Source organism: Lagenorhynchus albirostris, chromosome 7, assembly GCF_949774975.1.
Source record: "Lagenorhynchus albirostris chromosome 7, mLagAlb1.1, whole genome shotgun sequence".
Taxonomy (NCBI): Eukaryota; Metazoa; Chordata; class Mammalia; order Artiodactyla; family Delphinidae; genus Lagenorhynchus; species Lagenorhynchus albirostris.
In genome coordinates, this window is record NC_083101.1 from 12,183,964 (window position 1) to 12,210,494 (window position 26,531).

Below are 26,531 nucleotides of genomic sequence, written 5' to 3' on the forward strand. Positions count from 1 at the left end.
AAATTTAATGTGTTTTTTTTTGCATGTGGTGCCTTTTCTGTATTTCAGAATATTTCCATAGAGAATAAGGTCCACGATTGAACCAGTCAATTATGCATATAGGTTTATAGAAAATTCTTAAATATTGGAATCTCTCCATGACTACATTTGACCTCTTGCAGACAAATGCGAAAATGTCAAAGATCAAGTAGATGGAAGATTACTTTTCACTAAAGAAAAGTTCTGTTATGTTACAGTATGACATAAGATGTAATTGGTCTGTTTTCATAGTCATTCCAGTTTGCAAGTATTATTAATGTAGATGCAAACATTATCCTAGATGCTAAGGATACAGCAGTGATCAAAATAAAGTCCTTGCCCTCCTGGAGCTTGCATTCTAGTGAGGATAGAATGGGGAGAAAGACAGCGGGATATACAAATGGGTCAATTATTTGTCAGGTAGTAATAAGCACAATGCAGAAAAATAATAACTAAGCTGTAAAATTATAGAACAATATGTTATGTTGTTTACAAAAGGGGTACTTTTTAAGTCTGTTGAAATAGTATGAGTTTAAAATGAGGCAGAGAAAGAAAACTAAGAATGAGGGAAAAAGTGAATTTAGGAATAAGGCTAAAAATACAGTTTAATAACTTAGCTGTAAAGTATACTGAGAATGAGTCACAAATTTGGATCTAAGTTCTCTAGCATCTGACCCAGAAAGCTTTTGAAATATCAATATCAATTCACTGTCTATGACATAACAGAAGGAGGAGTGTGGCTGCCCAGCAGCACGTACCCTAAAATGATGAAGATTAGTGGCCAGTCTTCCCTTTCCTCCTCTAGTCCTTTTTCCTGACTGTCCCTCACAAAGGACACCTTTAAGGACATAATCAGCCATATTCCATGAAAAGAATCTTAATCATTGTGGGGAAAAGATCGGCTGAAGGGGACAAGGGGTAAAGCCCCTCTGCAGAGGTTCCGGAGCCATCGGCTCTCTACTGTGTGGAAGCCACGAGTATGACTTTCTCCTGAGTGGAGAGCCATGGGGTAGGGTGTGCTGCATGTTTTCACTCTTGGCCCCTTGTCTTTGAGGGTATCAACTTTCTCAGTCTCAACCCCTCTCCAGGAGAAAACAGGCATGGTTACCCTGGATTTTCCAGTCACCTTGTTTCCAAGAATCATTTTGTGATTTTTCAGCTCAGTTGATGTGTTTATTAGGCTTGATTTGTTTGCCAGACATTTGAAGCTCACTTTTCTTTGGTATACCAGTTTTTTTGGCCTTAATATATGTTTTTTAAACTTTTTATTATGAGAATTTTCAAACACGAAGTAAAATAATGCAGTACACATCCATGTGCCCATTATAGAACTTCATCAATTGTCATCATTTTGCTAACCTTGCAGAAACAAGTGTGTTAATTATAATCAGAGATAAAACAGGATTCACACTTAATGGAAAAGAGTAAAATATCCTTTTTTACCAACAGTCAAATGGTGAAGGTGGGCAGAAACATTGCATGGTGCAACATGGTAAAGTAAATAGAGGGTTATGGTCCTTAATAGGAGGATGCATCTTGCATGAAAGGAGGTGGGACATATTTTATAGGCCCCTCTTCATGCTGCAGGAAGAATCATGGCCTTAATATTGATTCCAAACAAACTGGTTCTATAGGTCCAAAAACTCCATACTTTTTTCTTTTTACTTCTGTAGCATATGTTAGTTAATAATCTTAGAATATGTTCATAGAAAAATAATTTGAAAATTTTTTGTTAGTTGTGCTGTATTGCAAGTACACTTCTAATATCCTTTGAAATTATCCATCAGTTATATAAAATATTTGTAAATGTATTGAAATATGTTGCTACAAAAACAATAAATGAATCTGATATGTGTGGAAAGGGCAGAGAGAAGTGGTGTTAAATAATTCACATTAGACTTTTAACAGTCTGTATTAAATTGGGAAACTGTGTCTTTAGTTTTTTTTGGAGTAAACAAATCAAATTTCCTTGGGACTCTTGGCTTTTGACTTGCAGCCTGTGTTAGCCTGGTGTTAACTCCAGACCGATAACTGTTCCTTCTGAGACGCGATTTCTTAGGGAGAGCATATTTGCAGGACTCAGGCAGTGGAGAAGGTGTTTTCTTTATAAATATTGACAAGGGTATAGGCAAACGATGTTAGTGTATTTAGTGCGAAGTCCTACCTGAGTACTCTTAGAACTTACGATGTTACAGAAGTATTCTTGGCCTTACTCCCAATGAATATAAGGAATTTATTTACGATTTGAAACGTTCAACAGAATGTCAGGTTCTCCATATGAATTGGGTGAATTAATTTCAAGTTCTCTAGGTACAGAAGTCTACTTCTGCCCATTTTTTGTTTAGAGTAATATTTTATTTATATTGGCAGAATCCTTTGTACAGAATGCCATTGTTTATAAAGGCTAGACTGTTTGGCTACTCATTTGTGTGGCAGCCAATAACAGTTTTTTGAGACACCTATTGGGTATAGTTGGGATTATAAAGAAATATGCTGTTGCTTTTACACTCCAGCAACTTTAAACATTAGTCAAAAGCTAAAACAAATATAGGGATTTTTAGGCACCTAGTTCTGGTACAGACCTTTAAGTCAGTAACTGACAATGCAATGTCAACCAGTTTGATAGAGGCTTATAAAAATGCTAGTGCACATATTCTTCTGCAAACATCTAAAAAGCAGTTTAACCTGGAAGGAGATATTAAAAGGTGTAACACACACACACACACACACACACACACACACACACACACACACACACACACACACACACACACACACACACACACACACACACACACACACAGTTCTGAAAACTGTATTTTAAAAAAGATGAGAAATGCCAGGCATGAGTAGAAATATAAGAAGAGTGAACACTGGGGGAAGCCATAATGTAACCGGGCCTTGAGAGGCAGGGATGGAGATACAAACCTAAACTTGTTCCTGGTTCACTTAGTGGTAGAGAATAAACCTAGAGGCTGAATCTTTTCTTTCAAGTCTCGATTATGGTTTTAATTGGAGAGCCAAAGGGATGGATAGTAGAAAGCTTCAGATGTAATTTTGTAATTAACAGGCATATTGGCTCCAAGGTAAAGAAAACTCCTTGATTTCCCTTCTGTGCTAATTTCCCCTATTGGATTGAGTCATAGAACTTAGAGGTCAATTAATCAGTCTTCCTGTTTTGCAAATTGGAAAACTGAGGACCAGAGGAGAAATAAAGAGTTAGAACATCAGGTGTTTTCCTTTCTAGCCTCGTGTACTTTTCATAGTGTGCGATTTTACTTTCCCCCTCGCCTCACTGGTTGAACTTGGCTATTCTGTTTCTCTACCCCTCATCTCCAAATTAAATGAACCCAGGGTAGCCTCCGGTTTGCATTTCTGTTTTCCGTTATTTAAACCTAAATACTCTGAGGAGGTTTCCCCCATTTTCCACGGTGACACTCTGGTAGGTAAAACTTTTTTAACCGAGGATTTATAGATTTAGCACCATCTTTCTCTTTCTGCAAGGTGTTTCACCGTTTCAAATGTTGTGGGTTTGAAACTGTTGTTCTCAATATTTCATCTGTTCTCTGTGGTGTCTGGTATTTGAATAAAACTGAATCTTAATGTAATTTGTACAGGTACTGCAGGCAATGGGATACCCAACGGGCTTTGATGCAGATATTGAATGTATGAGTTCCGATGAAAAGTCAGATAATGAAGGCAAAAATGAAACAGTGTCTTCAAACTCAAGCAATAATACTGGAAATTCTACAACTGAAACCTCCAGTACCTTAGAGGTATACTTATATATTTTTTTCCTTGGAAAAAAAGTAATGTATGTTCATTGTCAAAAATTTGAGAGGTATGGAGAAGTATAAATGAGACAATCAAAAGCATATACAAGTGTATGTATTCCAGAGGCAGTCATTATTAATATTTTGCTTTATTTATATCCAGCCTTTTTTCTATGTGTATTTTTTATGAAGGCAGTCATATTTTCATATAGTTTTACATCTTGTTTTTTCACTTAACTTTAAAAATCGCTGTAAACATAACTGTATACTATACAACACATGGATGTATCCTAATTTAACTAGCATTTCTCCTTTGCTGGCCATGGGAGTTGCTTCCAGCATTTCAATCATAATGTATCAGGAATGTCATAATGTATCCAATCATAATGTATCAGGAATGTCAACAATAACTGAAGAGTGAAAAACAAAAAGATCTAGGGACTTCCCTGGCAGTCCAGTGGTTAGGACCCCATGCTTCCACTGCAGGGGGCCCCGGTTCCATCCCTGGTTGGGGAACTAAGATCCCACAAGCTGCTGTGCTATAAACGAATGAATGAATGAATGAATATGTGTATGCATGTATGTTTGCAAACTTAAAAAAAAATCTAATGGAGAAATTTAGAATTATTCGAAATTTGTGCTAAGCTATGGGAGTCAGTGGGGTCATCATTGAGTTGGTCCAGCCCTAAAGAGGGCGTCTGATTTAGCATGTTCCTCAGACTCTTGAGCAAGTCCTGACCTATGACGTATTGTCAGAGATAATAGAACGAGACAAAAATCCAAGTACTGAGTATACACGGCTTATTTGGGAATTCATGGGGCCCTTGCTTATTACATTCTACATAAGAAAAATTGGCTTTAAATAACCGCAGGAGCTTACATTAAATTTAAAAAAATGTCATTTGTAAGAATGAGTATCTATCAAGGACTTAGTGGACTATAATTTTTTCCCCTTTTAGTACCTGCTTACTGCTAGATGCTGCAGAAATTGTGTCCAGAGCCTTAAGATGTTCTCAGGATAGAAGAGCAAAAGATACGCTCATAATTACAATGTAATGTGATAAGCACCGTGATTGCAAAATGAATTTAATAATGTATAATCTCAAAGGAGGATGTGATTATGAAATGTACACACATGTAAAATCAAAGGGAATAAACTGTGAGCTTGGTTTGAGATGATGAGTAGGATTTTGCTATGTGGGGAAGAGGTGGAAAGAAGGCATTCTGGGCCAAGGAATAGAAGGTATAATATCTGGAGTTGTGAAAGTAAATGTTTGAGAAGTACCAGGTAGGCCTGTATGGTGGGGACTGATGGGGCTGAGGCCTGTGGAAGCCATGCCTGACTCCTCATGTGATGCTGTGGAGGATAGAAGACATGGCCCTGGCTTTAGAGAGGACCAGTCATTCATAAGTGGTTGTCACAGGCAGGCCAAGATGGTTTGCTGGCAGTGTTGTAAATAGTAAGAGAGAAAGAGCGCATTAATTATGAGGTACAGACTGTTAAGTTCAAAGGGAATTAAGAGAGCAGCGTGGGCTAAACTAATAGCAGTTACGAGAGTATGTGGAGGTTCTGGTTGTGAATCCATCTCTGCTTTGCTTCTGTATAATCTAGTAATGGGGAGGGGAGAAAGCTCTTATTCTTCATTAAAATAGTAATAATTGATTAGAACCGCAAATATTTTTATCTTGACTCATTTTTATAAAGTGATTTCAGATTTGGAAAGCAGGGAGTGATTACCATAGTTTCAGAAGTTACTCATTACCTTTTAAAGATGGACTCCAGAAATTTGCCTTGAAATTAAAAAGATGTAGATTATTAAAAACTCTTCAAGAAGTGGTTTATTGCAAAAGACCCAGGAATGTTTATTAAAATTGTCTTTAAAAATTGTCCAGTGTTTCACTTTTATAGCATCAACCACTTATTAAATCAGTGTAGAGTATGTTAAGAGAATCTTGCTGTCCATTAGGTTTACATACATGAAAATCCTATTATATGTAATAATTCATTTTTGTTCAGCATTTCTTGAGCAATTACTGGGATAGAATTACAGACATGCTCTCTAACCTCAAAAAGTGCTCAGTCGTTGGGTCTTTCTAAAATTTTGTGGTGTTTTGTGGTTGGTTTTATTTTTGGTGCTAGCCTCTCTGTTTGAGCCTTCACACTCTTACGTGAATTACTTCTCTTCCTCACCTCTAGTCTTATCCTTATGTCGTTCTTTCCACCACTCCTAGAGCAGTTTTCTAGTCTAATCGTGAATTTACCCAGATTTAAGTCTTTCAGTGGCTCCCTATTGTCCATGATAAAGTCGAAGCTCATTTGCATGACATTTGAAGTCCTTTATGATTTGGCTCCATCAAGAGTGTTTCTAATCTGGTTGTGCTTTCCTCTCCTCACTCGCTTAATACAGCCAAATGGAACTTCTTGCCATTTCCCAAACAAATGGTCTTTCTTTTTCTTGGGCCTTTGCATGGCTGTTTCTTCTGTCCAGAATGCCCTTCTCCTTCGTTTCCTCCTTCTCATGGTCTGGTACCTACCTTTTAAGGTCAGGTTTGCATGTCACTTCCAGGAAAACTATCCTGTTTGCCCTAGAAAATGATTCCTTGTACTATGTTTCCATAATATACATGGGCTCTATAATGTACATTGTTTTACAGTGATTCGATCAATCCCTCCTTCTGTACTCTAGCTCCTTGAGGGCCGAGAATGACTGCTTTTATTATTTTTAAATTTCAGAATTCATGGTCTGTAGCCTACTGTTTTTACTCTAGGTGCCGTTAAATCTCTTTAGAGAGACTGAGAGGTGTGTAGGCACATTTTGTTTCCGTCTCCCAAATTGAGAGTTATTTCTTCCTAATCCTAAAGATGAAAAACAATGAATGCTCAGGTGCCATGTGAGTCTCAACTGTTCTACCTACATTGTCAGTCATTTAGAGTATTGTTCTTAGATCTTGAACACCCCAGATCAGACCCTGGAGTGCCATGTGATGGCAAGGCTACACTGCTCTTGAATACTGATCTGTTGAGACAGCCTGCTTCCATGGCAGGCTGGCCAGATGACTTACTGTGATGTTTACTGCTTGTAGAATTTCTATACCTTTAAAGATATTTTACCATTTGTATACAGAAGTGATCATGCATCCTAGCCCCTGAATGCTTTAAAGTACAATTCTTGAGCCTCTTTGTCAACGGAGACGTAGTATAATTGTATTAATAAGAAATCTAATACTCTAAAATCTTACTTGATTGAACCTCCTTTTAGGTAAGAACTCAGGGCCCTATCCTCACAGCAAGTGGCAAAAATCCTGTAATGGAGCTCAATGAAAAAAGAAGAGGTCTTAAGTATGAACTCATCTCGGAGACTGGTGGAAGCCATGACAAACGCTTTGTAATGGAGGTGTGTACCTAGATACAAGCCAACCTTATTTTTCCCCTCAAAGACATAGGATATCCTCAGCTTATATATAAAAAAGCTTTAGACTGAGTCAAATCTCATGGTGCTGTTTGACTTTTGGTGTTTTCTGTGTTGTGACACATTTAAATTAAAACTACGTAGAGGAATTGCATGGGATAATTGCAGAGTGTTGTTCTTGATTTTAGGTAGAAGTAGATGGACAGAAATTCAGAGGTGCAGGTCCAAATAAGAAAGTGGCAAAGGCAAGTGCAGCTTTAGCTGCCCTGGAGAAGCTGTTTTCTGGACCCAATGCAGCAAATAATAAGAAAAAGAAGATTATCCCTCAGGTATGAGTTAAGCATTAAACCTTTGAAAGATATTACCAGAATTAAATTTCCTTTCCTGTCTTTGTGGCACTTCAGGTTTTTCTAAAGTTACTTCTTTTTCTTGGATTTGGCAACCCTTGCTTTGGGTTTGATCATGAATAATAGAAATATGATTAGTGGTTCTCTGTTCTGTGGTCTTTTAGGCAAATTATTAAATAGAGACTATTAGCATTATTTGGGGGATTTAGGTCATTCTTGAAGAGGTAGAGTGTTGGAGGGTTGGGACTTTAATGAGATACTAGCATTTGTTTAGTTTAGGGAAGCTGCCAAGAGTATTTGGGGCTTACTCTCATCAGAGTCTGCAGGTGCTCTTCCATTTCCTTTCCAGTTTTGTCCTTTTGCATTATTTATTTTGGGTTTTCCTTTGAGGGCGTCACAGTAGAACTTGACCCTTTGTTGCTTCTGTTCATTACCGACATTGGAAATGTCAGAGCTGCTAAAGGCCCAGGATTGTAACAAGGGTTGCAGTAAGAAAAGATGGCCTCCTAATTGCACGCTTTTGAATAACAGATTCTTCTATCCATTCATTTACGTATTCAAAAATATTTTCTAGACATATACCATGTGCACGATTGTGAGGGAAAAGGAGATACGTTAACTATAAGACACATTCTCTCCCTCGTGGAGAATACTGGTATAATAATGTCTGAATATATTATGTGATAGGAACAAGTCAAGTAAAAATGTTTAGACTAATAGAAGGAAGCTTAGATTATTTAAGATTCTGTGTTAAATATGCATATGCAAAGTCCATTATAAGAGGTTAGAATAGCTCTCATTTTATAGATGAGGAAATGAGGCTTGAGCACATTAAGATACCGCTTGTAGTAACATAGCTAATTGATGGTAAGGGTTCCCTTTGAAACCTGGTTCTTCATCTTCCAAAGACCATTGGCATGCTCCTATTGTATATTATATCCACCTTAGAAATTTGTTTTGTGTTAATTTAAACTTCTTGTGTTTACTATAATAAACACTGCTTATATTCTAGAATTCAAAATATAAACAAAGAAAACGAACTTTTACTGAGATGAAATACAAATAAAGCGTTTAAATTGCAGTGGTACACATGTAGAGAGAGGATAAGTGGATTTTCTTTTTCTAAAATCTTCCTAGAATATGTTCTAAATTAGTGGAAGGATAATTGTTACCTTGTTTGTTTTGGTGTGTTTTTCTCATGCGTTACATCTTGTATATGGGTCAGTTAATTTTAGTGTTTAAAAAAGCCTGTGCTATGTGCAGATACTTACTAGGTAGTTAGGTTTGGTTCTAGGAGACATGAGCTTGCTTTGTGTGGAGTCACTCTGCTGCTGCCAGACTACTACTTTCTGACTGCATTTGACTAAGCTGTGTTTTAAAAAAAAATGCCCGCATGAAGTTCACTCATTTTTAGAAATTTTCCATACTAAAAGCTATAGAACTCACGTGTTCAATGTGCTTGACAGCCAAGAAGCAGTCTATTTTGGTTGGATTTTTTTCAGCCAAAAGGAAAAAATGGCTGTTTTCTGTGCACGATACATTCGACCTTGAAACTGTCTTCTACCCAGTTACAGAGGCTATCCTAGGATTTTTTCAGTGAGAGATAAATGTGTATATGCACTGACTATTTAAGCTGTCTGAGATGCTGTTGACTTGATCGTACAATGCCTTTGAGGCTCTGCACCTCCTTCCCTGCAGCTTGGTTATAGCAGGGAGTATTAGCAGTTTTATGAGCTTGAGTTTTTATAGCATCTTTATATTAAAAAGTAAATATAATATGTAATTTAAAACTAGATATTTTCTTATTTCTTAAATTTTCAGTTTTGGAAAAGAATGTTCTAGCAGCTCTGTGTACCGTTACTCTTTGTCCTTATCTGTTCTACTTTTCAGAGCTTTGTATCTATTTTCTCAGTTGCTCTTTCTACTCTGAAGTAAGGAAAACAAAATGGGTATCATAATTGTCATTTTGCAATTATTGGGGAGACTCCCATAGAGATTATGTGACTTTACCAGAGTCCCATAGCATTTTAGGGCAAGAAGAGACTTCAGAGGTGATTCACACACACACACACACAGAGACACACAGACACACACACATACACACAGAATTGCATGACCTTCCTGAGGTCTCAGTTACTTACATCAGGAACTGGCATCCACACCTTTGGTCTTCCTGTCTTAGTTCCTTTTTTTTTTTTTTTTTAAACCCCATTCAGGTTCACAGCTAACTCCAGGTGGTTTGTTGTGCTATTTTTTTGTTTGCTGGGGGAGAATTCAGTAAATTTTGAACCTAGGTATCAAGTGTCTGTAATTGCTTTAGTCAGGCCTAAAATGACTTTGGATGTAACTTGACTGCTGAAATTTGTGTGCAGAAAACGAACTCTTTCTGGGGAACCCTCAAGTGGAAGGAGGAATTTATTTGCACACTTCTGTGTGCCAGCTCTCCTCCAGAACAACTCCGTAAGATAGATGTCATTTCCATTTTACAGATGATAAACTGAAGCTTCAAGGTCATAGACGACTAATCTCATGTACAGGCTCAAGTTTCTCATAGAGGTTATACATTACAAAGTTGATGAGATGATCTTATTTCTCTCAGTAATGAAATGTGTTATTTTTAACAGGCAAAGGGTGTTGTGAATACAGCCGTGTCCGCAGCAGTCCAAGCTGTTCGGGGCAGAGGAAGAGGAACTCTGACAAGGGGAGCTTTTGTTGGGGCCACAGCCGCTCCTGGCTACATAGCTCCAGGTACAGTGCACCCTGGGAGACATCTGCCTCCTTTTCTGGGCCAGAGTTCCAAGAACAGCCTCTCCTTTATTTTCCAGGGTTATACAGGGTTTCTGGAAACATAATATGGGTATAGGATGGGTGTGCACCGAATTTCAAAAGAAGAGAATCTACAGAATGTTACAGGTTTTCTCCTGGAATCTGCTGAGTGACTAGAGGCTTTCTGGAGGGAGGTGACAGATGAGGAGTATTGCGCTTGGTTGAGGGGACATATTTTGACAATGAGATATGAGCTCAAAGATATTCCACAGATTGGGAGTTTGGATACCTGAGCAGAGTGTATTCGGTGGGGACATAGATGACAGATTGGGTATCACAGGTGAGAAAAATGGCTGGTAAGAGCTACTTAATTGGTGTGAAGCCTGGCGATGTTAGCATTTCTTTAACTCTATGTTGGGGAACCATCAGGGGCTAAAGAAGTACAAAAAGAGGAAAGGGGGAACTTACTTATCTAGAGCTGAGTATACACTAGATACTTTCATATAAATGATTTCACTTAATTGTTTTTAATCTTCACAGTGTTTCCTCAAGTAGAAATATTTTCCATTTTTCTGGGTGAGGAAACTAAGTTTTAGGGAGGTAAGGCAACTAGCTCAGTGTGAGACATCTTGTAAACAGCAGAGCAAAGATTTGAATGTCGGTGTTTCTAATTCCAAAGTTTATATTCTTTCCATTTCACCACATGGCTTGAGGAAGATGGGAAAAGATGCGCTCTGCTTGCCTTCTCTTCTGATCCTTGTATCATCTCAGCAGTAGCTGTACCTCTGTCTCATGAAAATCAAATTCTCTGTAATATTGCAAGTATGGAACTTTGAACTTGACAACTAAACCACTAGTAGTTGTTGATCAGGATGAAATGGTCATAAAGATTGGGTCTTATCCTGTCATTATTTTTTTGCATAACACTCTTAAGAAGTTCACTTAGGTTGTGGTTTTTTTTTTTTTTTTCTAAGAAAGACTTAGAATAGGCTTTTTGGGAAGTTCTGTGGATGATGTGGCTTTGGAATTAAGCTTCTAGAAGTTGATCCCAGTAGGGGCATAGCTCAAAGATGTGTCATATAAACAATGTGTACTCTTATTCAAATATTGTGTGCCTGCTTTGACACACAGCAGACATGGATTTTGTTCTCCTGCAGTGTTTGGTCTAAAGGTGAAACATACTAATGGAATACTCACGACTGACTGAGTTGCTGTGATGAAGGAGAGGGGCACGATGCTGTGAGGGAATGTGACAGAGAAACCTGGTCTAGTCTGTCGGGGACTCAAAGGTTTCCCTGAAGATGTGACACTTGAACTGAGCTTTGAAGAATGAGTAGGGGTTAACTCAGAGAAGATTGGGACAGAAGAACACCTCACACAGAGGGAATAGCACTTCAGCACCCTATGGTGCTGGTAGGAGGGAACTTGGCTCATTTGAAGAATTAGGAGGAGGCCAACATGTCTGTAGTGTGGAGAGCACTGGGTGTGGGTGAAGGGGGAGGGGGTGGGGGGAATTTGGGCTAAAGTGGGTGCTCAGTCCTGTCCTGGAGGCTGTGGTTTGGATTTTGGTCTTAGCACCTAAGTACGGGGGACGTCGTGAAGGGTTCTAAGAGGAGTAAGGAGATAAGACTTTCAGACTTTATTTGTAAAGATCACTCTCTGTAGCATGAAGAATGGCTTGTAAGGATAGAAGTCAGCATGCCAAGACAAAGTAGAAGGTTTTTGTAAGCTCAGAAACTAGACTAGAGGCCGTGGAGGGATCTCCAGGGGGTGTAGGGAAGTAGATGGGGGTCATGAAGTGAGCAGATGGAAGAACTTCAGAAGCAGAATTGATGGATTGAATGTGGGGAACGAAACAGAGTGAGGTTTCAGGTCCCTCCCAGGATCTTATGCTGGAGGAAGTAGGTTGGATGGCGGCACCATTGAAGGAGACAGAGAGCGCTGAAAGACAGTGTAAGAGGGTGGTTACAGTTTGGTATTTTTTGTGTGTCCAAAATTAAGACATTTTTCTGTGCATCTCACTATTTCTATGGAAATTTATTTATTTATTTATTTTTGCCTCATTTCATGTCTTATTTAAAGGAAGCAGCTTTCATTAAACAGTAGTAGGCAGGTTACTGAGGTGAACTCTCTTGCCTTTGGTGACGTGCTCGTCCAGTTTTGTCCAGCTGCTGGGCCATGGGACGTTTCCCTCACGCCCGAGGGGTCAGCAGCCATCAGCTAGTGGCAGTGATTGTGAGAGGAATCCTGCTGTCTGCCTCTCTGCTCTGTAGTAGCTTCTCTCTTACATCATTGCACTGACCTCTGTGAAAGGCCTGTCTTCTGAAGCTTTTAAAAAGGAAGTTCTTTTATAGCCTAGAGAAGATTCAGATTAGGTCAGTTTGGATTATGAATAGGCTATATGCCATTTGCAGAGTGTATTTTGTGCAGCAGGGAGTGTAGTAAGTATTTTTACATATGTTATTTAATTACATTCCTCTGCCATCAGTTTCTGCAGAAGACTGAGGCTCAGAGAGGTTAAATAGCAGGTGCAATTCAGAGTCACCTTAGTGAGATGTGAAGTCAGGATTAGAACCCCAGTGGCCTCATGAGTGGCCAGCTTAGTTGTTATAGTTTCATCTCTTTAAGGAGGTTTTAGTAAAACGTTTGAAACTGTAGCCTTAGCCAACCAGCTACCTTTTCCTGGAATAGATTTGATATACAGCCTTCTTTTTTAAGCATTAATCTTTTTTTTTTTTTTTTTTGGCTTCTGATACTTTTCCTACTGTATATTTCCTACTGCTTATTTCAGCTGCCTTGTGTCCTCTTGAAATATATGATTTAGTGAGCACTAAAGACTAAGTTGTACAACCCGCAGTTTTATATGACTTAAGTATAGACTAAAAAGTGAAAAACTTTATCTCTAAGAAAATGTTTCAGTTAGTCCCCAAAAGCAATTTACTTATTCAACATATATTTGAATGTTTTATCTCAAACAAGAGATTTAGATCTGAGCATTCAAAGATGACCAACACTTAGCGTCTGCCCCTGTGAATGCTCGGGGTCACATGGGGTAGGAACAGACACTTGAGAAAGTACCGTGTGATATGATGCAAGCTGTGACATGGGGTGGGCAAAGTGAACAGCAAGCCTGGGGGACTTTACAGAGGAGGTGATAGATACCTAAAGGATGAGTTGCAGTTGGTCAGCTAGAGAAGAAGGAAAAAAAAATCATTCTAGCGGCAGAAATGATTATAGAAAAAGGGGCTGTAAAGTAAAAAAGCTTGATTTGTTTTGGGTACAATGTGAAGGGCCCATGTAGATTTTGTGCCCTTGTTCTATTTTAGAAACCAGTTTTTCCTAGAGATTTACCCAAGTGATTTAGTAGTTATATGTTTTAAAGTCATTTTACTGAAAGATTAAAGATTGTCATTTCTATTAACGTAGTATTTCTAATCCCTTTAAAACTATAAAGTAGCTTGGAGGGTTTCCCATTTTATAGATGAAAGTGGCAACTCAGAGGTTACATATCTAAGGACATATAAGAAACTAGTGCCAGAACTAAATGGTTCAAAAACTTTTGTGTTCTTTGTACTTTATTGATAATATGAGCCTTCTTCATAGGCACCAGATGCTAATGGCAATTTTAACAACATTTACTGAGAGACCCTGTGCTGGGGCCCAAAATTCGGATTTCAACAAGACATGGACCTTGCCCTCGAGCCCACAGCCTGATCTGTGCGCCCTCTTCAGTGGCAGTTGAGGCTTTAGCCTGCTCTGTCACTGCTTTCTGAAAAAAAGACTTGGAAATTCCTATTTTCCAACTGTGAGAAATTGGTAACTTGAGTGGTTCTAAGTATTCTTTTGTTGAACAAATTAAATGTGTGAGTGGTTACTATATGCCAGACATTCTGCTAGGTTCAAGTGTTGCAAAGATGTATAAGACTTGAGTCTCTGCCATTCTAGGGGGGAACACAGACAAAGGGTTGATAATTATAATACAATGTGGTAAGTGTAGTGAGAAAGAAACAGGATATTCTGGTAGGTCAGGAGAGCTTGGTAGGCCGTAGTAAAAAGCTTCCACTCTGCATAGGCATGGAGGAATCTCGGTGGACTCGGGCCATTCTGGGAAGGGTTCTGGTTGAGCCAGCACCTGGAAGGAGCCCTTGGGGCCCAAGGCGCCGGGCCGGGTGGTCCTTGTGAATCGGGCTGGCGCTGACTCTGCCCTTTTTCCTGGACTGATGTGCTTTCTCCTTCTTTGCACCAGGCTATGGAACACCATATGGTTACAGCACAGCTGCCCCTGCCTATGGTATGTACACCGTCTTACTGATTTCTCCTCTTAAGCCACTCTGTACAGCAGTCCAAAGCACAGTTTGTATCTAGGGTTTCTTTAAATGAATTGGAGGATCTCAGACCTACTTATTCTAGTGACCCAACTTAAATTCCCGTTGAAAATGCCACAACCTTGTGGTTCTTGGTTTGGTTGGAGTTGCTCTTCTCTCTGCTTTGCCTGATTGAAGGACTGCTTGTTCTAATTGCCTGTTTCTGACCATATTGAAATTAAATATTTTAAGTAGTTCTTCTTACAGCCAACTTATACTCCATTCAAAGGCTACTGAAGGGCCATACTCAGTTTCTAGCTTGGCTGCCTGCCAGTTATAGAGCTACATTTAAGTTTCTGGTTTGTGAACTCTAGGTGATTTGAGTTAGAGATAGGAAGTGCTCACTTCAAATTCATAGCTGTCATCCTTTTTCATGAATTTTTCTGTAGAGGTGTAGTGAACAGGTCCTAGAGGGTGATGAGGGGGTATCTGCAGCAGTTACTGAAGTGCTTACTGCAGAAGGTCTGTGTAGTACAGTGAGAAAATCATAGGAATAGCTCCTCTCCCTCCAAAAATAAAAAACAAAGGCAGATGCGGAAATGAACCTCAGTGGCCCTTTGGATAACTTTTGAATGAGGTTTATGTGGCAATGGAGGCAGTAGGTTTGGAGTCAGTGATATGCTCTCTTAGGCATTTTTCCTAACTCGGGTGCTGTGTGGTATAGAGTTGGCCATCTATAGGATGTTTGCCGTTGAGAGAAAAAAGAGCGCGAGTGTGTGTGCACACATGTGAGAGAATGCATGTGAGTGTAAGAGTGGGCGGGTGCACACGTGTGTGTGCAGCAGTGCGACCCCAGGCTGGGTGTGTGTGCACACAGAAGAGAAGGCCCTGGACTGTGTTGCTACTTGTGGCGTTAGTCCTCCACACGAGCCTCAGACCTTCCATTATGCTTTTTCTCTTCATGCATCAGCTTTCCCATTTTTGTTTGGATGAAAATTATGGGTCTTTAAGACACTGCTAAACTGAAGCTTCATCTGATTTCCTAGCTGTAGAAATAAGTAGAAAGTGAACAGTTTGACCGCTTTCCCCATTAAGATAGATAATTTACATCCTGGAAAGATGTGGAGAAGCTGGAAGGCTCAGACGTTTGGGGTGAGTTTCCTCTAAGGCTGAGAGCAGAGTCTGGAGTTTCTTCCTTAACTGAATGTCTCCACTGACACATTCAGGATTGGCCAGGGCCTCCCCATCCAAGAATATGCTATCACTTAGAGTTCCTTCTGAATTCAGGCTCTCTAGCTCCTTTTGATTTGGCAATTTGCTTTTACCATTCAGCCAACTTCTGGATACCCTGACCACCTCATCCTTCCTGTGAATTAGGTCTGGTCAGTTTATCCAAATACATTTTGACTCACTAGACTCATTGTAATATGTCTTGTGTGAGAGCCAAAGCGTCTGCCTCCTAGGGCAGGTCCTGAAGTCCGTGTCTTTCTTTTAGACATAGTAAGTCCCATGTTCTTTAGTACAGGTTTGCTACAGCTTAATTTTTTTCTTTAAAACACTTGTATATCTAGGCTCTAAGGCACATTCACGTTTTTCCTGTCTTTTTAGTTTTTCTCTCTTGTTCTTCCCTCTCTAACATTATGCTCTCACCCCACGGCCTCTGAGCCCCCCTTCAGAAGGCTCCCATGCGCCATATAACTGACTTCCAAAGCTGGTGAAATGTAATGCCCCCATTTTTCACATAAAAGATTTGGTTTTTAAATGTTACTGTGATGCCAACCTACTAAAACGATGCTTTCTTTTGGCTGTAAGGTAAATATGTCTTTTGGCCTTTGTAAAGCTGTTGCATGTGGGGTAACTTCCCTCTGATCATCTGGTGCCCTCGAGTACCTGCTGTTGCTGCTTTGTGATTTCTCCAGAGCTTAAATATTAGAATAGAAATAAGGATCAGATTTCAAATCATGCTTGAGTATGCAGAAGTTTGTGAGGCCACAAGAACTCATTAATTACAAAATTAAGCAAGTAATTAATCTTTCCAGATTTGCCATGCCAATATTGGCAGTAGCCAAGGTAAACACCTGGTCACGGCTCCAGTTGGAACTGTCTTTCTGGGGATCTGAGGCCTGCACAGAAAGCTGTGCTGTGAATCTTGACCGTCCCTGTTTCTCCTGTAATATGTGATGTGCCAAATTGAGAGTCACTTCAGAATATTAATCAATAGCATTGCTTTTGAGCTTTATAATTCATGACAGTTCACTCAGATGAAATCCCTTTTTGAATATCCTTCTTCCTATGATGTAGCCATCTTAATTTTGAGTGGAAAATATTAAGAGTAACTTCAAAGTTTGTGGGCCTCTTCCATAATGGTACATGTTGACTGACTAATCTGGAAAAGGTTAATGATAATTACTGTAAGATTCTTTTTCTTTTTTAACCTGAAATTTTTATTGGATTATTAAACTTATTTGGAGTCCTCTCCGTTTCTTTTCTCTGTAGGTTTACCCAAGAGAATGGTTCTGTTACCCGTTATGAAATTCCCAACATATCCTGTTCCCCACTACTCATTCTTTTAGCAAATGACAGAAGCTAATTCCTATTGAACAATACAGTACATACAGAATGTTAGAGAAAAAGCCTTTTTATCCTGCTTTCTTTGAACACATACTTGATCAAAATTATTTGTAAAGAACATCTTTCCTACTTTTTGATTTTAACAAACGCAAATTTAGTTCTCTAAAACTTGAAAACAAACAAACAAAAAGAAACTAGTTCTGTGAAACGGTACCTCATTTCCGGAAAATAACTTATACCAGCCCTTCTGTTCTAGGGAAATAAGTCTAGCAGTTCAAAGTTTAAGTTTTAAGAGGAGTATCAGATTATGTAAAATTAAATTCGTGAAGGATGTATAGAGTCTCAAACACTGATCACAAATAAACTGCTTTGTTGTAACACAGAGTACTGCCTGGTTCCTGATGCAGTCACTGATGCTTAGCTGATTGATATGTATTTGCCCCAGGGCACGTTAATTCGGGCTGTAGTTATTTTTTTTAATACAATAGAGACTTTTCATTTAAACTTTAACTTTGTAAATATTGAAGTGTGTAATTAAAGCCAATAAAATATGGGTTTGAATATTGTTTTAGCTTATTATTTTTGATATGTTTTGGTATCAAATTATAAAGAATTGAAAACTAATAATAACTTAGCCCTAGAAACCCATTCATTTGTAACCAAACTGATAAAACAAAGCAAAGGCGATTGTTAGTTTGAGCCACAGTCTATTTACTTTGTAAGCCCTTTGTACTCCTGCTGTACGAGGGCATCCCCATGATAAAGGTTTACTCTGTTATCTGAGCATTGCTTATTAAAATGATGGCACTACCCAGAGATGGGGAAGGAGGAATGTGATTATTTTAGTTTCCGAATTTCCAAGTTTTAAAAAATAATAAATTAATTGATCAATCACCCTCTCTTGTTCTTGTGGCCTTCTTCACTCTGTAAGATACTGTGTTCACTCCCTGGCTTTTTTCATGCAGAGAGAAGATTAGCGATTTTTCTGGGATTCTTTGAAGGGTCTCTTATCCTCTTCAATTACATCAGAATCTAAAGCAGCAACAGGGTCCCCATAAAAACTTGCTCTTCGATTGTCCCAGTTCTTGTTGAGTGCTGCTGTGAAAAGTGACAGGTTTCAGCCATGGGTCAGCATTTATTTTTTAAGACACCTGATTAAGCTGGTGAAAAATGATCAGTTGGTAACATTGTGTTGTTCTGTAAAGGGTGCAGACCTAAGTCTTCCACTTGCATTCTCACCTTGTTTGGAAGCCTATGATGTTACTAGAAGGTAATGGTTTTATTAAGGTACTCGCCCCCATGAAGGCAACAGTGTGGTCCCATGTTGATATTTACAAGTTCTGTGTCTTAAAAATGTCTGTTTTTAGTATGAATTAGCTTTCCTCGTCTTTCTTCATTTCTGGTTTTTGGAGCTGAACAGTACCCGTCGCTGAGAATGGGCTTCACAAAATACGGCAAATTTATGTACCAGATTTCTTTGGGACCGCTAAATGAGAATGAAACAGATCGTTTAAAACAAATGTTAGTGTTACTTATCAGAAATAAAATTTTTACACCATGCTTGTTACTGCTGCTCCTTGACCTTTTGTCTTTATTAGTGGTGGGTGATACTTTAATAAAACCTCATCACTTGCTGGAAGTAGCTGTGAACTTACCATTCTCATCCTGTGCATTAGTGGCTAGACGTACACAAGAGGGCCCATCTCAGCTGGGAGTTTTCATGTTTCATTGATTCGTTTTGCTGACCTATGGATGAAACAGAGCCATCACTGAGAAGAAAAAGCATGGCTGGTAGTGTCCATTTTTTATTAATTAAATATTTACAAACAGTCCTCTTTGTTTTTGGAATACTATTAATTGGCAGCTGCAGCTGTATTGTTATTTGAAATTGATTGTCAAATTTGCATTCCAAGTTGGAATCTCTTTGGAGATTTCTCTTTAGAAAATTCTTTTGAAGTAGCTGACTCAGCTTCATAACTCAACCCTTCTATAATGGTGAAAATGGAGCTGTGCTGTTTTCCAACATGATGGCAGTCATTTCAAATGGTTTCTACCAAGTCTTTTTTTTTGTTGTTGTTGTTTGTTGGAAGTTACTAACCATGTTGTAAACCTGCCCAGTTGCTGCAAACTTTTACATTTCTCTGCTTTACTTAAAATAATTGAGCTGTCAGTCCTTTGTTAGAAGTGGTAACCATGCAAGTTCAACTGTTTAAATCTTGTAATGAATTAAGTGTCCTCCCCCTACCCCCACCCCCTTTACCCTTCCCACCCCTTCATTTTGTAATGAAAATTCCACTTACAGCTGAAAGAGCAGAGAAATATAAATGAAGCTTTTGGCTTCACCAAATTCTGTGAAATTAACATAAAGTTTTGCTTCTCTGCTCTTTTCTCCACTGTAGGTGGTTTTTTCATTGACAGCCCCTATTGCCAGCCTCTGAGCGTCGCACCATTTATTATTCACTTGGGCCCTCAAGATTTCTTCTCTGACTTCTAGAACCATCAGGTTGTCTGGCTTGAAATGGCAATTTCTATGTCTTAGTCTTAAGAGCAATGTGACCCCCTGAGGCTTTCCAGCTTTCAGACACAGCACTCTGACACCTCCTTTTGGAAAGCAGTGAATGAGCATTTTAAAGAAGAGCAATACTTTATTCAGAGCCACGGTGTCTGTTTGAAAACTTTTCCTTTGGAAACCTAGCAATATCTAGATATACTTAGCCCCTCCTAGCCTAGTCTCTCGTCGGGGAGTCTACAAACCAATGTAGAACTTAGAATTAGTGTATGAGCTGTGCTATCTTCTGACAGTTTTTAAACTTTTTTAGCACATAAACTGAATAGTTGCATTCCTGACTGCGTCAGTTAGCGCTATTATAATTCCTCAGAGATAGGGGTCCTCCTTGAAGCCATATTCTTTGCATGGGGGCTGGCACCCAGCCAGGGAGGTGGCCTGCAGCCATGTTTCTTGAGGCTGTGGGAGCACCCCATCTCTTGTGCAAGGTAATTGGTCCAATAGATTCCCAACATACCTCATGCTGACTAGATGCAGTGCATGGTGCGGGGAAGCCAGGGCTCCTGGAGTCGTTTGTAGTCTCTCTCAAATTGTTAACCTGGGGAACAAACCACTGATAGATTTTGCTGGTATTAGCCTTTTCTTCTTTTTTAAAATTTGGGTGAATGTTTGAAAATCATGAATCAGTCATTCACCATTATTAATTGAAGAGCTGGGAATACCTCGTTAATGTATTTTTAAAACTGGTGTTGGATCCTCTGTGTATTTCAGGTTAATACTTTTAAGCAGTTTTCAGCACGTTTATCTCACTTTATTCTCGTTCTCCTTGGACCTTCGTAGCCATATCACTTGTATAAAATAGGCTGAGATATAGTGACTGTAAGCTGTGGTCTCAGTATACAAAGGTAAGCGCTTTTATTTTCTGATTAAAGAGAAAATTAAAAATCGATGAACACAACATGCATATATGACAATCATATATGATGTATTTGATCTCTTAGGTCTTATCTCATCACATTACTTTAACATTTTTAATGATCTAAATGTGAAATAGTTATTTTCAGCATTTTGTTTTTAATACCCTTATAATTACTTTCTCTTTGAGAGACATTTCACTTTTGAGTTAAGTGTGTGTATGTGTATAGAAACTTATAACGTATATGCGAATTACACACACTTACCTGTTTAAATAAAAGAATTTGGTGGTGGGAAGTGTTCACCTAAGAAGATTTTTACGTCAGGGCAAAAAGTGCTGGAATTTCATAAGCAGCAAGATTGGTAACAGTGCTGGTAGGACCCATTTATATGTAGCTGTTACATAAGCTGAGGATCCAAGTGCCAATTTCTCAAGGAGAGAGACTTCTCTGAGAAATGAGTATCTCTGATCTGTGTTGTATGCCCTAATACAACAGCAGCAAGAAGCCATAAAAAAAAAAAGCAATAGCAAATGAAAAAACCAAACTATTAAGGTAACTATGGAAAAATATAAAATTGACTAAGCTAAGTATTTGCAGAATCAATTATGGCAAGACTCAGAATGGTAAATACCTGGTGTGCAGAGACCAAATAGATGTAAGGCAATTCATCTTTCTTTTCCAGATTAGATAGATGATTTATTTCCCACCTGATTCAACCGTCATGGAGTTCATTTAAAAGATGTGAGGGTTAGGCCAAATATTTTTAAAAGGATTTGCTTCTTCGTTACGTGTATTCATTCCATAAATGCATTTCATATGTGTTAGATGTTCTGTGCTAAGGTTGTACTTGATATATATATATATATATATATAGATAGATAGATTGATTAAAATGAAGTTTATGTTTTATATTTGTCTCTAAGTAGTAGTTTTCTTTTTATTGCTAACTTTGAAGGTTGCTGGAACAACTTTTTTCCCATACAGAATCTGTATGTACATTGAATGTGGCTTCGGCATCTATAAAAGGCTGAGTGAGGTCTAGTTGACTAGTACCAAGTACATTCCAGTCCTGATCAAACAGCCAAGTGCCCCTTACGGGACAGGTTCTTCTCTAGCAAAACAGGCTCCGCCCAGTGGAAACCTTTTAAGTCGGAGAGTCTCCTTGTTGGTGGAATTGGGCCTATTGTAAATATCCTAGGTTGGGAGCCAAATAATGCATTAGCAGTGTCAGAAGATAATTTACTTAGTTAATAGTTTATTTATAAATTATTTAATAATATGGGCCCCCTGACATCACTGAAAATGGGCATCATTTGGAAATTCACTCATTTTAAATTTCCCTGGCAGTTTTGAGAGCCTGAAACCAACTCTGGTTTATGTTCATGGACCTCTATCCACATAAGTGCAGTGAATGAAATGAATAACAAAGAGCCCAGTCCTTTAAAACTAGTTTTTATAGTGTAGCAAAGAACCAAAGTGGTTAATTTAAACACTGACCACATTTTTTGATGACGAGTGAGGGAAATTTTACTCTTATAATCAATCATTCATTATCATTTCCCTGTTTCTTGGGTTTCATTAATAACTGCACTGGAGGTAAATCTTCAGTAGTGAGTTACAGGAGTGAACTAAGGAGATCTGCCCCCTTTCCCCCAACCCCAACAGTTAGATTTCTAGCAATCTAGAGCCCTAAAAATCAGGGACATTGAGAGCAGTTAAAGCTGAAGACAGCCTGCTCTGTGAGTGGTCTTCCTGCAACTTCCATTCAGCGTATGCCAGTGCCTCCCTGGTGGTGCTGGGATGGGGGTGGTCCCTCTGAAGTCACCCAGAACAAGAAAGGTTCTGTTGTATTCAGACTCCTACTCTGAAACCATCTGAGGCCATGCCATCCATTGACCAGAGATTTCTCAGTGTTACTAGGAGGCCGGGAAGGGAGATGGGTGGTAAGTGAACCTGCAGAGCCAGGAAGCTGTCTACCACTGAGGTGAGTTCAATATTGACGTGTTTCTCTCTAGCAGTTACTTACAGAGCACAGAGCTAGTACTTCTTATGTAAGTTCCTTCCTTTCCCAATAGCATCTTCCAGAAAGTCTGTTTTAAGTCAAGAATTGAAGTTGACTTAGTTGTAAGAATAGATATCCTTTCCCACATTATCATTTTAGGTAAGAGCTAACAGCTTCCATTGATGCTTGAAGCAGTGATCTTTGGAGATTTTTTTAAAATAGCAGCATAATGCAAATTAGGTTATGTAAGCTTTATAGCACAGCTAGAAATAGGGATTAGAAACCATGTGGGACTCTGGGCCAGAGTATATTTCTCTCCCTCCAGCAAATTCCTGTGGGGCCTAGGAATTAGATTCTGAGTTAATACACAGAGTGCTTTGAATAGGACCTGGTACAGAGTAAGTGCTCAGTAAATGCTGACCGTTCTTACTGTGGTTGGCTGAGGTGACAAAATACGTGCGGGAGGCTGTGCTGTGCTGGCATGTAGTGGAGAAGCAGGTGCGTGGCCTGCTGGGGGGCGGGGGGAGCGGCGTGGGTTCTTTAGTGTTGGCAGGTTTGGGATACTCCAGGCTTTGGGAGAGGACTCTAGCAACTTCGGGTCAGTCGGGAGGTACAAAGCAAACACTGGATGAGACCTGGTGTGGGAGGCTGCTGCAGATCCGTGCTGGACGAAGATGCTCATGTTTCTGTGCGGTAGTTAATCATCGGGCAGTCTGTTGCCAGGGGTTCGTAATACTTGCTTTGGGATTTAGGTGTGCTTGGAACTTCAAAGGGGCTGAGCTTATCAACCTGCTGATTCTAAGTTTCCTGCCAGTGCATTAGTAAGAAAAGAGTGTGTGTTTGATTACAGCTAGCCCCAGAATCTGACATTCAGAGCTCACCATTTATTTGGCAGGTAGAACGCAAGTTGCTATAAATCACAGAAAAGAAAGAGGAGACCGGGTGGCATGCTTAGAAGGCTGTTGACTTGGATGCTTCTCTCTTCTAGTTTGCTGCAACACCCTGGGGAAAAAAAAATCTGTAGTTAACACCACTTGAGGCCTCCCTCTTGCCTGTTAATCTTAGAAAAAAACATACCTGTCTATCCATCCCTCTCTCTGTCCATATACCCATTTATCTATCTGGACACAGTTGGGAAGTTGCTTTTCAGCAAAAAGAAAAATGAGGAGATGGTTGGTCTGAATAAAGGGTGAGCATCTTCCTGTCTGTCTCTGGCTCGCACGTGTCTACGTGGACCTCCGGAACCTCTGGAGAAAAGTGTGCGGCCGCATTCCTCTCTGCTGGTAGAGGTGAGCTGAGTGGGGAATACAGATCGAGTTCTGTGATGCTCTAAGGTTATAAAAACTGTGTAGACAGGACTGAGTGTTACTTTTAAAGGCAAATAAGGTAGAGTTGCATTATAGTCAAGAGGCGCTTCTTCAATCCAGGATATATGTGTGTCAGTGATGTCCTGGCAGACGTGACCCCATTCCTCAGCTGTAGCCATCTGGGTGGAATTCTTGCCTCAGTAACGATCGAGGGTTCTTTTGTTTGTTTTGCCTTGATCAGTCAGTTGTTAACACCTTAATTACCTGGTCCTTCTAAGGAGGGTCTTAGGGTCTTTCTTGGCAGAACTTTGCTATTTCTGCAAACTATGCTGTCTCTGCTGGTGGGTAGTGTGGAGACTGCCACCATCTGCCCAGGCAGTTTAAGAGTCAGATTAGCATATCCTAGCTGGAGATGCGGTCCTGAGTCATCTTTTTGCTGCTTACGGCCCCCAGGAGGTAACGGGATTAGCCTGCTGCAGTGAGGGCATTCTCTTTGCGCTGCCTAGGAGCCTAGTCTTTCTCTGCTTTGTTGCAGTTTCTCCTATCTTGATCCTTTTGTGTGGTTTGGAAGAACAGTCTCTGCATTCACATGTCAGCTGAATGTCCCAGGTAGCTAACAGTGGCCTTCAGTTTAGGTCATTTTGGGCTGTGGGCAGCAGTGGATGGAAGAAAGGAGAGCGGGAAGAAAGATGCTAAAATTGGTACCTTGTGTGTGCCAGGCACTTGGACATTTTTCTTATTTCTCAGCCTTTTTGAAGGTGGTATTATTCTTATTTTACAGATGAAAAAACTGAGGCTCAGAGTTAAGTGCTAGAGTCAAGAATGAAATCCAGCTCTGTCCAGTGCCAGAGCCTTTTTCTGCTGTACCAGCCAAGGATTAGAAGTCTGGAAAGAAGGTGAGGAAGCACATCGGGGGACAGGAAGGTGGTGTGTGGGCAGTGAGGCAAGGTCGAATGGAGCCTAAAAAGGGCCTGAACACAAGCCAGGGGCCTCACTGTCGCAGGATCTTTGGAGCTCACCGACTCAAACCAATCCCAGGCTCCCGTGCTAGAATCTAGGCTTTGGCTTGAGGTCATTTTAGACCAGATACCCTGGCCTAAAATAGGGCTGTTTTCTTTTAGAGCCGTTGGAAAAGATTAACAAACTGGAAAGATAGACTGGAGGGCTGAGGTGTGGCTGTATAAACAGAGGAAGCTTTTGCATTTGAAGCTTGTTTTTCTGTTTGAATATCAATGAGAAATTGAGGTGTGCGTTTTCATTTAGCTAATGCTTTCTGAGTACACGCTATCTGGCCTGAGATTGGCGATGGGGATGTCTTAAAAGATTTAAGCCAAACTCTGAAGGAGAGCTGGTGAGGCTGGGCTCATTGGGTCAAAGGAAGAGGGGTGGCCCAGGGTTGGGGTGTGAGTGCAGAGAGATGGCCCTGGGCAAGTGCTGCGCAGAGATGGGGGTGAGGGGCAGATTGCAGTGGCCTGTTCTGCTTGCCAGGAGTGTCCCCTGGACTCGGCTTCACGGAAGGCTGGGGTCCCCTCACCAGCTCCTCGGCAGACTGGGGCTGGCTGGGTCTCTGCTTAGGGTTAGGTGGCCGTGGAGGTGGACGCAGAATCCTCTTCAGGGAAGGATCTTCTTCCCTAACCCACGTCACCACCAGCCTTGGCAGTTGCCGTTTTTCTGAGCCACCTGCCAGAATCCTGGGGCGGAACAGGAAGAAGGAACCTCTTGTAAACCCAGGTTGTAGGCGTTCTTGAGCCGCGGCTTGCGGAGGGAATGGCACGTGCGCGTGTAGCATGCCAGCAGAGCTCTCTCCGGGCCGTGGCTGTGTTCCCTGCCCTGATGGTCCCACTGAGAGAAGCTGCAGCACAGGGGTGGTTGTTACCACTGCACAGACAAGAAAATTGAAGCCAAGAGGCCTCTGCAAACCACCAGCTTATTTGTGGTAAAACACTGTGGCTCCTGATAAGTGAGTTTTTAATCACACAGGAGAAATGGCATTTCTCCTGTTTTTAGAGTTAACAGAAGCCCTTTCTTAGGGATGAGATTTGAGCTCCTCCACAACTGTGGGATCTAGAAATTTTCTCCTTTTACAGATGAGGAAATAGAGGCTTAGACAAGATGACTTGCCCAAAATTACACAGCTAGTCCGTGGCTGAGCCCACCCCTCCTGCTGGCGCTGTGCTCACCACTGCTGGTTGGTGTCGACAGTCTAGGCTGCTGCTATCCTGTTTCCTAAAACTGTCTGGCAAGTTTCCTCTCCTCTTTACGAGGCATTCGTTCTACTTACCTTTCTTCCAGACTTCTGGGATGTGTCCTGTGTGGTTTGAGACAAAACACGCAGAAAGCCACCTCTCTCCCCCTGACCCCCCTCTTCTTCCCCTCCCCCCGTGGGAAAAAAGAAACCAGACTTCGGGCTCATCCTTCTCCCGCTAACCTGGCTCCTGGGCAAGGTTACCGACCGGCCAGCCTTGGGCCAGGTGGCCTGTTTGTTGTTTTCTTTGCCAGCTGCACAGTTGGGTCTGTTTCCACAGACCATCTTTTTGTGCTGTAACTGAACCCTGTAATAAAATGCAAACCAGTAACTGCCATCGGAGAGATCCCCAGGCGTTGTATGGA

General features: G+C 40.3%; 1 protein-coding gene and 1 long non-coding RNA gene across 17 annotated transcripts in view; one reads left to right on the forward strand and one right to left on the reverse strand.

The window, feature by feature from the left end:
* Window positions 1-21,504, forward strand: part of STRBP (spermatid perinuclear RNA binding protein) — a 137,140-nt gene extending 115,636 nt beyond the window's left edge. For 4 of the 11 annotated variants that reach the window (XM_060154389.1, XM_060154396.1, XM_060154394.1 and 1 more), the window contains 6 exons: window positions 3,636-3,794; window positions 7,052-7,186; window positions 7,390-7,530; window positions 10,173-10,296; window positions 14,561-14,605; window positions 17,115-18,083. In XM_060154389.1, the coding sequence (XP_060010372.1) occupies window positions 3,636-3,794; window positions 7,052-7,186; window positions 7,390-7,530; window positions 10,173-10,296; window positions 14,561-14,605; window positions 17,115-17,191 (681 nt within the window). In that variant the 3' untranslated portion in view covers window positions 17,192-18,083. Of the gene's footprint in view, window positions 1-3,635; window positions 3,795-7,051; window positions 7,187-7,389; window positions 7,531-10,172; window positions 10,297-13,917; window positions 14,606-17,114; window positions 18,084-18,556; window positions 18,993-20,466 lie in introns of those variants that run through there. The other 7 variants (XR_009541499.1, XR_009541501.1, XR_009541500.1 and 4 more) reach the window with 7 other exon arrangements.
* On the reverse strand, window positions 12,339-26,269 carry LOC132523374 (uncharacterized). Of its 6 annotated transcripts, XR_009541506.1 has the most exons (7): window positions 23,496-26,269; window positions 20,418-20,617; window positions 20,213-20,308; window positions 18,845-18,935; window positions 18,429-18,675; window positions 18,085-18,287; window positions 12,339-12,669 (listed from the first exon to the last, which is right to left on the reverse strand). It is a non-coding gene; the product is annotated as an uncharacterized LOC132523374 (long non-coding RNA). The 6 variants fall into 6 exon arrangements; XR_009541504.1 differs by having other exon boundaries at window positions 18,085-18,675; window positions 20,213-20,293; XR_009541507.1 differs by lacking the exon at window positions 18,429-18,675.
* Window positions 26,270-26,531: the final 262 nt, after the last annotated feature.